Source organism: Oryzias latipes, chromosome 21 (assembly GCF_053564925.1).
Source record: "Oryzias latipes strain Hd-rR chromosome 21, Olatipes_Hd-rR_3.1".
Taxonomy (NCBI): domain Eukaryota; kingdom Metazoa; phylum Chordata; class Actinopteri; order Beloniformes; family Adrianichthyidae; genus Oryzias; species Oryzias latipes.
This window is the reverse complement of record NC_136257.1, coordinates 28,587,765-28,601,373: the sequence shown is the minus strand read 5'-3', so window position 1 is coordinate 28,601,373 and position 13,609 is coordinate 28,587,765. Positions and strand designations below refer to the sequence as shown.

The 13,609-nt window shown below is 38.8% G+C and overlaps 1 protein-coding gene across 8 annotated transcripts in view; it reads right to left on the bottom strand.

The window, feature by feature from the left end:
- The window catches only part of myo16 (myosin XVI), a 115,499-nt gene that overhangs the window by 49,933 nt on the left and 51,957 nt on the right, over positions 1-13,609 (bottom strand). For all 8 annotated transcript variants that reach the window (XR_013652661.1, XR_013652662.1, XM_078939450.1 and 5 more), the window contains exons 8-15: positions 9,730-9,805; positions 6,810-6,960; positions 6,579-6,729; positions 5,979-6,089; positions 3,811-3,876; positions 2,937-3,064; positions 1,571-1,676; positions 136-253 (exon numbers count right to left, since the gene is read on the bottom strand). Coding sequence is in view for 6 of the 8 variants with exons in the window: in XM_078939450.1 (XP_078795576.1) it covers positions 136-253; positions 1,571-1,676; positions 2,937-3,064; positions 3,811-3,876; positions 5,979-6,089; positions 6,579-6,729; positions 6,810-6,960; positions 9,730-9,805 (907 nt within the window). In the remaining 2 variants the exon portion in view is untranslated. The remainder of the gene's footprint in view (positions 1-135; positions 254-1,570; positions 1,677-2,936; positions 3,065-3,810; positions 3,877-5,978; positions 6,090-6,578; positions 6,730-6,809; positions 6,961-9,729; positions 9,806-13,609) is intronic.

Below are 13,609 nucleotides of genomic sequence, written 5' to 3'. Positions count from 1 at the left end.
TCTGCTGCCCCCTGTTGGTGTTTCACAAAAGCAAAACTCAGCACCAACTGGTTGAGATTTTTAAAGCTTCTCTCATTTTCTGGAAGTACTAAATGAAATAAAATAAGAAAACACGTTCAAACTCATGCTGATTACCACTGAGCATGGTCTCCCTCTTCTCACAGTACTGGACGGTCAACAGCTTGATGAAGCGGCTCGAGTTGTCATTCCTGGGAGTTTTAGCATGACCAAAAGCCTCCAGAATGCAGTTCACCTGAAAAGTCCCCCAATCAATACAAACCAGTTCAAATCATGTTATAACTCGATAATTAAATCCTTGACTGTGTCTGTGAAAGAGCTTCTTTCCTTTTATCACCACTAGATGTCCTCATACATTCACAACACAACATTTAAAATGTGTGTCCCAGAAAGATAAGCTGACCCAGATATTAGCTGCATAACGATGACTTCATCGGAACAGAGGCATCTCAGGATACATGGAGCTGTCTGACAGATGGATGGAAAATACTGAAAATATATATTTTTTTCTTTCTGGTGTCAGTAAACACATCACCGGCCAATTTTATCTTAGGGAAGGCTTTTTTCTTGTAGCCTTTGATGTATAAATATACATTTCCATATATGATGCAGAACATCAGTCCACATGTGGTCTCTGTAAAATTTAATGACCCTTTTTAAAGTCTCAGAGTCTGATTGCAAAAGCTGGCGATGCATCACGTGTGAAACCCCCTGTCGTGTAACTGAAAAACGAACAGTTTAGGTGTAACATGCAGAAGGTAAAAGAACAAAAAGGCAAATTCACACCTTTCTGACGTTTGGCTGCAAGTAAAAAAATATAAAAAATGCATGAACTGAATAAATTGTAGAAATATTTTACTTTTTTCTTCAACTCAAACTCCTTCTTTTGAGAGAAAACCACCCACTTTTGTATTTTATCAGCTTTTCAAAGAAGTGTGCAAAGTGTGCACACTTTGTTCTTCTGATTTTATGTTTGTAGACTGTGTCAAACCAACAAGAGGAAAATGTTCTGGTTTATCTGGATCTCATCAATGCCTTTTTTTTATTTGTGAATTTTCATTCCACATATATGAAATGTCACAACATGAGTAAATCAATGACTTTATCTCATTACAGCAGTGGAAAATGTGGTCAATTATTTAGGTTTTGAAATCTTTAAGCCAAACTTTCATGAAACAACCACAAAAGACAAAATCTTAAAGTTAAAAGCTCTTGTTTCAAGATAAATTATCTTATTTTCTGCCTTACAAAAAAAGTAATCTTATCAATAAAGCTCTTTAATTAGCAAAATAATCTTAGTTTGAGTAAACATGTCTCAGTGACAAGAATAATTTTCTTAAAATAAAATTCTTGGTAAGACTATTTTTCTTTCCCCACAGGCAGATCTTTTTGCTCATTTTAAGGGCCCATATGCAAAATCAGTGTTTTGAGCTTTTAGGTTTATTTTAATAATGTTCATTTCTAGCAAAAGGAATTTGATTATTTCCAGTCTGCAGAAAACGCAATCTCAGAAATACTGCAAAAGGAGAAAGGGAAACAAATTCTCACTCACATGTTTCATTCTGGGCTCCAACACAAAGCCTTTGGAGCAGGAGCGGGCTGTGAGGTGTCTCACGATGTGCTTACAAGCTTCGCTTTTCCCAGATCCGCTTTCACCGCTGCAGAAGCAAAGCAGATGCAGAACGTTTTCCAATTCTAAGTGCTCAAATTAATATTATTGCTGTCATTCTTCCAGATGAAATACTGAAGTGGATCATAAAAACAATGTCGTACATCTCAAGAGCTTGAAGGATTATGCAAATTTTATTGCTGCTTCTGTTTTCAGAACTTTTTTTCCCTCATTTTCTCCAAAACTTTTACAAAGTTTTAGAGTCTCTCTATAAAGAACAACACTTTTGAGTTGTTTGTCACGATCTCTTGTTTCAGACTCCACCCTCCTTACATCAACCCTTCAGGGAGATCCGTTCATTTGATACATAATCTGTTCCTGCAGTCATTATTGCTCCACTGGCTCCCACTTTAAGCACACTGGGGGCTAGTTTTTTAATTTTCTATTGAATGCATGTTTAATCCGACATAAGGTTCCTGTACAGTGCATGCTCTAACATGCGTGGTCATGCAGAGTTGAGACCTGCATAGTAACACCATCCAGATGGCTCCGAAGGGTCAGACGCCTTCGTCTTTGACCGCACGCGCTGCCTGTCTGTGTTCTGCAACATTTCCTGTTTACCGCCCTGCAGAGCTTGAGGTCCAAATGTCTTTCGAGCGTCTTTTCATTTTCCAGTTTTATTAGATTTCAAGGGCATTTTGTTGAAGCGCTTGTCTCAGGAGGGATCTGGGCTACTGATTGCCTGGAGGAGAGTGTGTGTGTGTGTGTGTGTGTGTGTGCACATGTGTCCGGAAGCGAGGAGATGCCCAATGCAACAGAAATCCTGACCAAGAGTGAAACCAGAGAAGGAATGATAAAGTGGAAGGAAAGGAAAGAGGAAACAGGAGCATGTGTACATCTCGGTGCGTTGTACATTATTACTGTGAGTGTGTTGGAGTGTGTCAGGGAGATGGATAGCCGGTGGCCAGTGTGCATTAACTCTCTGCCAGATTGGTTACGACTCAGTGGGAATGTCACCAGAGAGCCGGGGCCGGATTTAATTGCAATCAGGGAGCCGCCTCAGTGCATTTGAGGACAAAGAGGGAGACGCTCACAGCAAACGTCCAGCCACGCGCCTCACCTCAGGCTGAGAGCTATTAAACTCTCAAGACTGCTTAACAGGTGTGCAGCTGAGAGGGTGTGAGCAAACCAGGTGGCAAGCCAGGCAATCTCTCACGTGGCTATTCAACTGTGAAGATGCCAGCAGGGTCATTTTAATCTCGCAAGTCTCAGGCGGCGCAGTTCAGTGACTGCGAGCGGGTTAGTTTACCTCAGGATAAAACACTGCGGCCGCCTCTCCTGCAGCATCATGTGGAAAGCTCTCTCTGCCGAGGAGAAGATATGAGGAGGCAGAGAGGAGCAGAGACGACCGGTGGAGCTCAGGTACAGCTGACTCACCTAAGAAAAAGGTATTAAAGAAATATTAAAAGACTGAAATCCCATGCTTTCTGTGAAAACAAAACTTGCAGTTAACTTTTAAAACCGTATGGGTTCTGAAGATAGACACGACTCGTAGATCAAATAGAAGATTATGTCGGACAAAACTTCAGCAAACTCTGGTTTGTGATTGTGCCTTAAAGCTAATGATAGAAAACTCCTGAACATGACTCTTCAAAAAAACTTTTCTGTTTGTAAGACAAAGCAGCCCCACACCATGATACTCCCACTACAAATGTAATTATATCTGTTTTTTGGGGATACCTTCGTCTGTCCATGTCCCCGCGCTGCACAACTCCAACTTAAAATATTTTAGCTGGGACTGATGAATCAAATGTATTTTCGAAACAAAACAAAACAAAAAATTCAAAAAATGATTGGAAAATTATTAAGGAAATGATTGCACAGATGTGAATATGATACATTTGCATAGATCTGTCTCTACTTAAGCTTCTTGTAACAAATGTTTTCTGTCTTTTTCTGTTAAAAAAAACTAAATGACAGAAAACATACACGACAGTGCCTCTTCCCTGGCTGATCTAAATCCAACTTCATGTTGTGTATAATGAAAAGAAATGTTAATAACTAGATCAAATCAGAAAAAAATGGAGGGTCACACTCGAGAAAATTACAATTATCATTCAATTTTTTTAAAGCTAAATTTAACCAACAAGTATAAAAACAGTCATTTTAAAAAGTGTGCTTACCAGAGTGGAATAGATGGGCAGTTCTTTGTTTGGATTTATTAGAAGAAGGATGTGTCCGATGTAAGTCTAAAAGTAAAGCATAACAAACATTATTAAGAAAAAAATCACATTCACTTATAAAGTACCCAAGAAAGGTTAGATGATTAAAATGTGTCGACATTGTTATGAAAACAGAACTTCTGTCCCATTCCAAATCCAGTCATTTCGACGTGTCACAGAAAACAAACGGCTCCCAATACTAAAACATTTTTTTCTACCCATACTTCACAGTTTCCATACAAACTCTGGCTTCATTAAGACATATAACTCCAAAATTCTGACCCACGAAACTACCACCAGCTCGCAAAGAGGCCCTGGGGCAGTTTGAATGTGTGTCCCACAGGAGGGGTGGGGGTGTCGCTAACACTGACACTCTGTCCTGGCTCCCTGGCTCAAGCCAAGGTTAATGACTTCAACAAAACCCCCACTCCTTTTACCCAAGGAAAAAATGTTGCTTGTAGGTTATTAAATGTCGTTTTTGTTAAAAAAAAAAACAAAAAAAAAAAAACTGGAGGGAATCACTTATTCTCCTGACAGATTGATCTCTGCTGTCTATTGTTGGTCTCTGTCCTGACGGGAGACAAGAGACTCCCCATGAAAGCTGCTGAGCCCCCTGCTGGGAACAGATGCAGCACTTTCCCTTCTCATTCCCCCCCCATCATCTCTGTTTGCCCTTCATTTGTGGTGAGATCTATTCTGCAGGAAAACACTTGAAAAAAATGAAGATTTTCTTTGCCCACAGCATGAACGTAAAGTTTGAAACTATTTAACTTTACGAAATTTTGCTTCTGTTTTTATTTATTTGTTCAAGAAATAGAAAATACTGTAAGCCTCATTGGTTCCGCTTTACTTCACCTCTAAAAGCCTTTCCATCAACTATGGTGAGATTACCTTGATAGCTGCACTCTTAAGCCTTTTTTTAACCACTCCTTGCAAATGGATGGTAGTATCCATCCAGCCTTCATTATTCAGAATCATCTCTGCACACCACTCACACTTCCTTTCTTTGTTGTCCCAATCATCTCTGTCTCCTGCTGTGGCTAACCCCACTGTCTGTCCCCAATCTGGCTTCCTGTAATAATGGACTATTACTGCCTCCTCACAGGGAGGCTGGCTCACAGATTGCTCCACATTGATCTGGATCCTGTCTTCAAAGAGCTGACTTCCCATGAAAGAAAAAAAAAGGGTTTGAAATTGTTGGTAGAAGAAAGAATTTCATATGTAAGTGTTGTAATGGTTCAGGAGAGGCTCCGGCAACCCCATGACCTTGACAGGGATATGGTGGGATGGAGAGATGGATGGAGTTTTAGCCCTACGACAGACTGGTGACCTGTCCAGGGTGTACCGCACCGTCGCACAACAGTAGGCCCTGGCAGCCCCGTGACCCCGAAAGAGAAGCAAGAAGAAAAGATGATGGATGGAAGTGTGGTAAAGGATTTTTCTCTTCAGCTCCTTAAAATTGCTCAGAGTTTATCATTTTCACCAAGTACTGAATGCGTAACAGAACATAAAGACAAGACAGAATAAAAGACAAATTCAAACTCAAAACTGCGAAGACCTGGCACAAGTTGCAGGTTAAGAGCTCAATTGTTTCTCTTTTAGTGGACAGGGAAGTACAGTTTTTTTTTTTTTTTTATTTTACATTAATTTAGGTCAAGAACGGACAAAAACATAATGCTGAAGTGTTTTTTCATCCAATTTTCCTCGCTAACAGAAAACTTGGAAAACCCTAAACAAACAATAGAAATGTCATATTTTAGTGCAGAAACATCCAATTTATATTTTTCTACTGTTTATATCTGCTGGCTTTGGAGACTAGTGTTGTCTAAAAGACAAAATGAATATATGGGCATCATAGCTTGAGGAAAAAATTTTAAGTGTTTTATTTATTTATTTTGAGATATTAAAGCTCAACAACATCAGATGTACACAGCTGGAGGGAAATCATTTGCAATCTGGAGCTCATTGGCTCATGGAGACTGTGATGTGAATCAAACGGCATATACTAAAATTCCCAGAAAACCAGCAACAAGTAAAACAACAAGCATTTGTTTCATGTTTCTCTGGATCCTGGGGGGTATACTGAATATTTAAAGTTGTGTGCGTGTTCTTCCAGAGTGAATTCCTACGTAGATTTGGTCGTTGCTGAAGCGTTTCTGCATCTCGTAGAGGAGACTGCTGTCCGTCAGCTCACTGAGAGATGCCAGATCATCGTTTGGAGCTGGAGGCATCAGCTTGACCTGAGAAAAATAATATTTTACTTTGTTAAACAAACATTTGTACATAAAGATTGCACATAGAAGTGATTTTTGCACTCTCCAGAACCAATCACAGTTGCATGAATGTGTTTAAATCTCATTACACCAAAAGAAACCGTCGCATTACGTTGTTTTGTAGCCAATCTTTGAGGTTAAAGGGGAACTGAATCTTAAAACATAAATTGGGTTCAAATGAAACCACTATATACCAAAAAATAGCAACAAGACAAACTCAAGATTTGGTTTGAAGACGTAACCCATTGTTTTACAAGTGTGTGTTTAACTTAATTATCTCTTTTTTTTGTTTTGATAATACCATCAAGTTTAAAAGCCGGATTAATTCATTGGGGAGGACATTTTTTTTAGAAATCGTGCATTTCCACATTCATTTCCTTTATGATCAAAAGTATTAAACAAAATGTGTAAAAACTTTCAAAATAAAATTCTGAGAATTTGCCAAATAAAGTGGACCTGCTCCAGTTTACTGGGTCCAGAGTTTAAGGGGCCATCCAGGCCGTTATCCTGAGAGGGGTGTCGACTCAAGGCACCTCCCGCCTCCCTGAACATGGTGCACTTCTCCAGAAAACTGTCCCGCTTAGAAATGGAAACACCCAGGGGGTTCCTGTGGGACAAAAGAAACAGTAAACGGAGAGACTAAACAGCTGAGTTACGTAAATGCAAGACCACTAGCTGTTGACCCACAGGCTTTTGAGGGGGGTGTCGATGTCGTAAGACCCGCCATCGTAGCTGTGGTCAGTGCGCGGCACAGGGGTAGACGGGTCTTTCAGCCTCTGGAGCCAGCTCTCCTCTGCGTCCAGCAGGATGGTTGCTATGTGCTCTGACACGGCGACATCTAAAACAGGACAGAGTGGATCAGTGAAGCGATTAGATATTACAAATTCTTGGATTCAGATTGTTTGTCCAAAGTTTTACATATGCAGGAGAAACTGTTAAAACGAGGCTATAATTTCCTGAACTGCATTTCTACACATTGGCATGCTAACGCTCCTTTACAATCAAGGTGGAAGGGGTTCTGCGACAGATTCTGAATCTCAATGAGGATCAGTTCACAGTGAGGCGTGTAGGGAGGAGATCCTTTTGTTCGTGATGAGGTCCAAAAGAGCTCTCCGGGGGAGAAAGGCTTCATCCTGTTTATTTGTGGCTGTGTTATAGACAGACGGCGTCCCAAATACCCTTCCTTCCTTTTTGGTATCTGTATCTAAAAACAGTAAGAAATCTCATACCATGGTCTGGGTGAATACTCTGTGATGACACCTATAAAATATTCTTTATATACAAAGTTTTCTTAAAAGGAGCTTGATCACAAGCAAACAAACTGAACATTTGTTCCCAAAAAAACTCCAGGCCAAATCAAAGGAAATGAAAATGTAGTCAACGACTGGAAGTCAACATTTTGGATTGTTTCACTTTTGGAAAAGATAAACAGCTATTTTGTGAAAAGTCCCTGTTTTTAAATTATGAGACATAGGGTGTATCCAGACTGGAAAAGTCAGTTGGTCCGGGCCGAGTCGGCTTAATTTGGTCCAGATCGAGTCCTGACCAATTTTGAACATCTGTATGAACATCAGGTGCAACGCTTTTTACTTTAGCTAATTTTGTTCAGCAAAGGCCCACTGCAAGGCAGTTGCCGAGGAGACAACTAAAGACGGTACGCTAATGAGTCTTTTTGACATATAGTTTGTATGGAAGACAGTGCGAGAAGCAGTGTGTTTCACGTTAAAAGTTGTTTCATGTGCCTGCATTCCTCTGACCAAATTTCAATGAGTCGCTGTTGCATTGCTGCTCCACATCTGTCAGTGGCTTACTGTTTATGTTTTGGTCCAGTTGTTCCTCTCCGAGCACGGAGGAATTGGACTTAGGAATCTCAGAGAGAACCGTTTAATCCGAATGGAAACTAACCGAGAGCACCTCGAAAGATGGGTTTGAGAGTTTTTGGACCACTTGGGCAAATACAGACAGGAAGTTTGTTCCATCGAGGGAAACAAACACTGGTTCACTTTCAGCAAACCAAATGTGTCCAGTCTGAGTGCACCCTAAAACGTCTGGATGCTGTTTCCGGTGTACAGTAAACACTGATACTGTAGGTTCCTCCCTTCTGTTTTTCTTAGCTAACAGTGGATGACATCCACAAAGACTCCATATTATTTCCCCAGCTTTCTCCACAGCACTTTTGCTCTCTACAGCAGCCAGCTCTGATAGGGTGGAACAAAAAAAAAAGAAACAAAATATATACATGTTAATTGAACATAGTGTAAGCTTAATTTTTAATGTCAGATGGCTCAATTGACAACTCATCATTTATTAATGTGTTTTTCTGGTGGATCGCAGGGACAGATGTGAGGCAGAGTTCTGTAAACACGTTTTTTTTGAATCAGAAACCTCCTTAACTGATCTCCTGCTTGTGCTGAACGTGCTAGAACTTCTATTTTCTTGTCAACAAAATTTCAACTCCTCTAGATTGTTGTGGCTTACTAGTATTTTTGCTGATTAGATTTTAATTGTGTTGCACTACAATCTCAGAACTTTTACAGACCAACCATAATCCTATAATCTCCACTCATTTTTCGTCTGTCATGCTCTTGCTTTGCACCTCCATGATTGCAATCAATCCACATCCATGGGTCTCCCTGTATTAGAGGCGGGCGAACCTGTCGTCAGATTGTCTGCTTCTGTCCACCACTGTCTCACTGATTCGGCTGGTTGGTACTTGACCTATTTTTCTGTCTCTGACCAAGTCCCATGTGTTTTTCCCTGACCTGGTTTGGCAAATTTCCTCTGGAATCTTGGATCACAGATGGGATTTGTTTGTCTTGTCAAATGGTTTTAAGTATCCTGCAATGATCCCACCAAGAATCTGTGAACAAGACTCGTCACTACCTTTGACCAGAAGACGAGAGGAACACGAAGACTTGTATACAGGAGTTTTCTATCCCAATAAGTCATTTTAACAATCATTGGTCATTGATTGATTGGTCGTTTTTATGTCATAGTATAATAAACCTACCATGCCTCAATACAAATAGTATTTTCCAATATCGATATGATTTATTTCACTTTGACAAAATTTTATAATAGTATAGGTTGATTAAATTAAAAACTTACCCCAGAAAAATCAATCTGGTTGGATTGTAGCAATATAAATTGATTAAGTTAATTAATTGTTACATTTCTAATCCAGACTATTCCTTCTCCCAGGTTTAGTTTTCTGCTATGCTGGACTTTTTTTTTTAGGTCATCTGTTTCTGATAGTAAGGACCAACAAGAACAACCTATATCCCTTCCTTGTGTTTGCTTCTTCTCATTTAGAGACCATGGTGCCATCTGCAGGCCAGAGACTAACCTTCATTAAAAAACTATCAATTTATAATCAGAGCTGGTACATTATTTCGGATATGAACACAAAACACTACATTTTCTTACAAAAATATGTCCTGTGATGTGCAGATGATTTATTTTTATTTTGTGTTTTATCCGTTAAATTCTAAAGTATACCCCATTTTTCCATGAGTGAAACGGTGTTTTAGATTCATTCAGAGCATAAATCCCTGATCTTTATTACAGGCTCATAAACATATTGGTGTCTGAACAGTGTGTGGGTTACCGGATGGTTTGTCTTGGTTGCAGTTCAGTAAAGTTGGGTCGGCTCCGTGCTTTACAAGCTGGTTAACGATGCTGGTCTGTTAAAAAAAAAAAAAAGATTTTGTGAAAACCAGAGGTTTACCTTTCAGAGCAGAATACCATGATTTTTGACAAGCCCCCCCTATGTGAGACCACAGCAGATCCAGGCTTTGGTAAAGAGTGGGTTTGTCAGTGTGATGTTTCACACGGTGGCAGAAATGTCAGAACTGAGATGATATGTGAAGCATCTGACACCTGGCAGATGAAGGGTTGTCCCACTGACTACAGAGATTCTCTGGTAATGAGCCCCAGTTCCTCAACGTGTCATAGAGGGAAAATTTCGTAGATGTCAACATTTATTTTTAACAAAAAGTGAGTACTTTATCTCTCTCTTTTTTTTTTTGTTTAGTCTAGTTTTTACTGGACTAACACTAGTTTAGTCAGGAAAAAACTTCTCTTTACCCCTGAACAGGGCTCAAAGCGTTGCAGTCCTTTAGAAATGTGACAGAAAAATGCATTTGAGAAGAAAAAAATAGAAAAGAGAAAAGAAGAAAAAGTCATAAATAAATATGCCTGTTACAAGCAGTGCCAGTTTCCTAGTGTTTCATCTATTTTCAAAGGACTCAGAGTAGTCTTTTGATAATGATTATGCTGATTTTAAGCCAAAATCCCAAAAACCTATGTCGTTTTCTAGGACAGAGTTTCTGCAGAGCGGCAATAAATTCCCCTCTGAGTTGTGGGGCGGGACCAGTGGCTCATTGCTGAGGCCTCAACCATAAGCCCCTCATAGTTGCTGAGATCAACTATGTTTTTTTGACAAGATGTGAAGCCAAAATAATGGGAAGTTTTATCAAACTTTATTGTACGTAATGCATTCAAAGGTGTAATTTAGGAAATGTAAGAGCAAAGCACAAGATTTTTTAGGATCAAATACCTTAAAAGTCAGTTGTTTGATTTAATTTTCTGTAAATTATGACCAACTGTGGTTTTTAATATAAAATCTTAGCTTTATCACCAAAAAAAAAAAGTTCTATCAAATTTATTTGACCTTCTATTATCTTTTCATTGTTTCTGGTGTTTAGATTCCGCTTTCAGTGCATCCTCGATGCCATGCACCAATGAAAATAATAGAGAGCTTTAAAGGATAATTAATGAGAATTTCAATTATAGCTTTTTGTGGATGTTATTCTTTTGAATATACATTTAGAAAATAGAATGTGGATTTGATCTGAGTAAGCACTAAAACCTTCATACTCCCTCATCAGCCTAAAGTGTATTACTAACAATCCTAAGTAAAGTCACAAGAAAAACAAATGTAATCTATTGCAAAAGTTTCTTAATAGCAACATTTCTACCTTTTCTGCAAGAGAGATTAACGGATTACTCTACTCTAATGTGAAGTACAGAATGACTCTGCATAATCAGTGGTCTGGCACTGACCCACGCCAGCAGCTGTTCAGTTACAAGCCCACGGCACGTCCTCAGCCAAGCTGCAAATTCTTGCCCTATAAATGCCAACAACCTGTTGAGGTCTGAACCCATTACAGGGTCAAAGTTTAAAAAAAGATCAGGGAAAGACAAGGAGAAATACATGAACAGGATTGATGCTCATTTGTGAAATGGAGAGGAAAAGACTAAGAGTCCTGTTTGCATTTTTAATTTGATCTTGATCTTAATTCTATATTTTTCAATGTTGTGTTTATCCACTTCCTGTTCTGTCACTGCTGCAGTTACTAAATTACCTCATTTGTCTTTTAATCGACGTTCAAGTGTCTTTGTGTTTATTTCTCCCATTCTTGCCTTCTCAGACCTTTTGATTCTCTCAAGATTAGGGATTATAGTCTATAAATCTATTATTATTGATTATTATTAAAACAAAGTAAAAACAATTTGGTTTTTTAAAAATATTCTGCATTAAGCCTGTTTTGATGTTGCCCTTGAGACAGTACCAGTGGTAAACTGGTGCTTCATAAATAAACTAATCAGAACTGGTCTAAAAAATATAGAAAAACAGTACCTAAATGTTTATTATAGCTTTTCAGATTTTCATCTTTAGGGCTTAAAGTGTGAAGAATAATGTAAAAGAACTGATTGTAAATGTAAATGTAGAAAATGCCATTGAACAAATCTGGCTTTTGGTTTATTTCTACAGCTTTGACTTAAAAAAAACATTATTTAAAAAAAATCATGTCATAAAACCCAACATAGAACCATTTTAAAATCCTTCTTCCATGAGAACATCATTTAGTAATCCATGACTGAATAAAGTGAGCAGAGAGGAATGGTTACACTTATCTCTGCTCCAAGAGAGAGCAGCTTAATTAGCTGCAGTAATAAGGTCATCCATCTTCATAAAGGGTCCTCCTTTTCTGCCCCCGACCCAGCGAAAGGGCTTTGGGTTTAGTGTTGCAGCCGGGGCTGCAGTTTTTGGCAGACATTTCCATGAAACGCTTGGCTCCAGACTCAGATTTTCAAACCGAAAAAGGGGATTTGCATGGTTCAACAGATGCACAAGTCTACAAAAACATCTTATGTTGGTTATCCATCAGCGAGGCTACTTTAAAGAAGTGGGCCAGGGAAGGCAAACGTTAAGAAGGTTCAGAAAGTGTATGTAGTGTCCACGTTTGCAGGAATATATGCAGCAGAACACAAACTGCTGAGATGATTTTGTTATGCAAGAAAAACTCGACCAGTTCCCTCGTCGTCCTGTCTGCCGATGACACAGAAATACATAAAAACAAATGACATCCATGCAGAAATGGCAAAAACTTATGATAAAGTTGTAATAAATGGCAAAATAAAAAAACAAAATGAAAGTAAAATGAGAAAAAAAGCACAGACATTTCAGTTCTGCTTCTTGCAGCAAAAGAAGTTGAAGTGGAGGGAAAATAGATTCATAATTTACAACAAACTTCTAATAAAATACGCCAAAACAATGTCTTGCAAGTAAACATGTATACATCTCTGCAGTAGGTATGCCATAATTCTCAGTTTAAAACCATTGACTGTTTATGAGAACTGGACCAAGTGAGTGAGATGTCTCCCAAAGAAAATGGCTAACTTCTGGCTTTAACAGAATGAGGTCAATGTCGTTGCGATACAGACGCAGCTATATTGGACCCAGGCGACGTCAAGAAGCAGTGATTAGTCCAAGTTGGTCTGAGTCAACATTTCTATGGGGACTACTCTCACCAAACAGGAGTGAGCTTGCTAGAAGTTTACACCCTACCACTTAAACGCGGGCTACATCAAATCTTTAAAACGTTTTGCACGTTGGATGTGGGGACCAGCAAGCTTCACATACTTTTATTGAGGCATTTGATTGGCCAGTTTATAACTTGAATAACTTTCACTACAGATAATAATTAATGAAAATAAAACAAAAATAGTAAAATTAAGAACATGTTAAAAAAAAGGCAGCAGAGCAAGAATGGTTATTCGGATAAAAAGAATGATTGAGTAATAGCTGTTTATTTCTCAATAGAAAGTCTGTGGAATTTCAGCTTATTGGAGCCAGTGGGTACTTCCTGTTTAGAAATTGAGGTGGGAGGAGTCACTCAGTCCAGTTCTCATATACAGTTAATGGTTAAAACTGAACCTTATGTTACACAATTGAACTGCATCATGGAGAAAATGAATCGTTGCATCCGTACTGCACACGTTTGCATATGTTTACGTGGAAAGTGTCAAATGTGTGTTGTTTCCATTACACCAGGCTTAGTATAAACCAACTGAGGTTTGTCTTTGTTGTTTCTTGCTTATTAGCCAATTATCTTTCTGAATTTTTAGTTTTTTGTTGTTTTGTAATAAAACTAATCTTGTATTGAATGGAAACAAGATTGTGACCCAAAAATTGAGGTGAG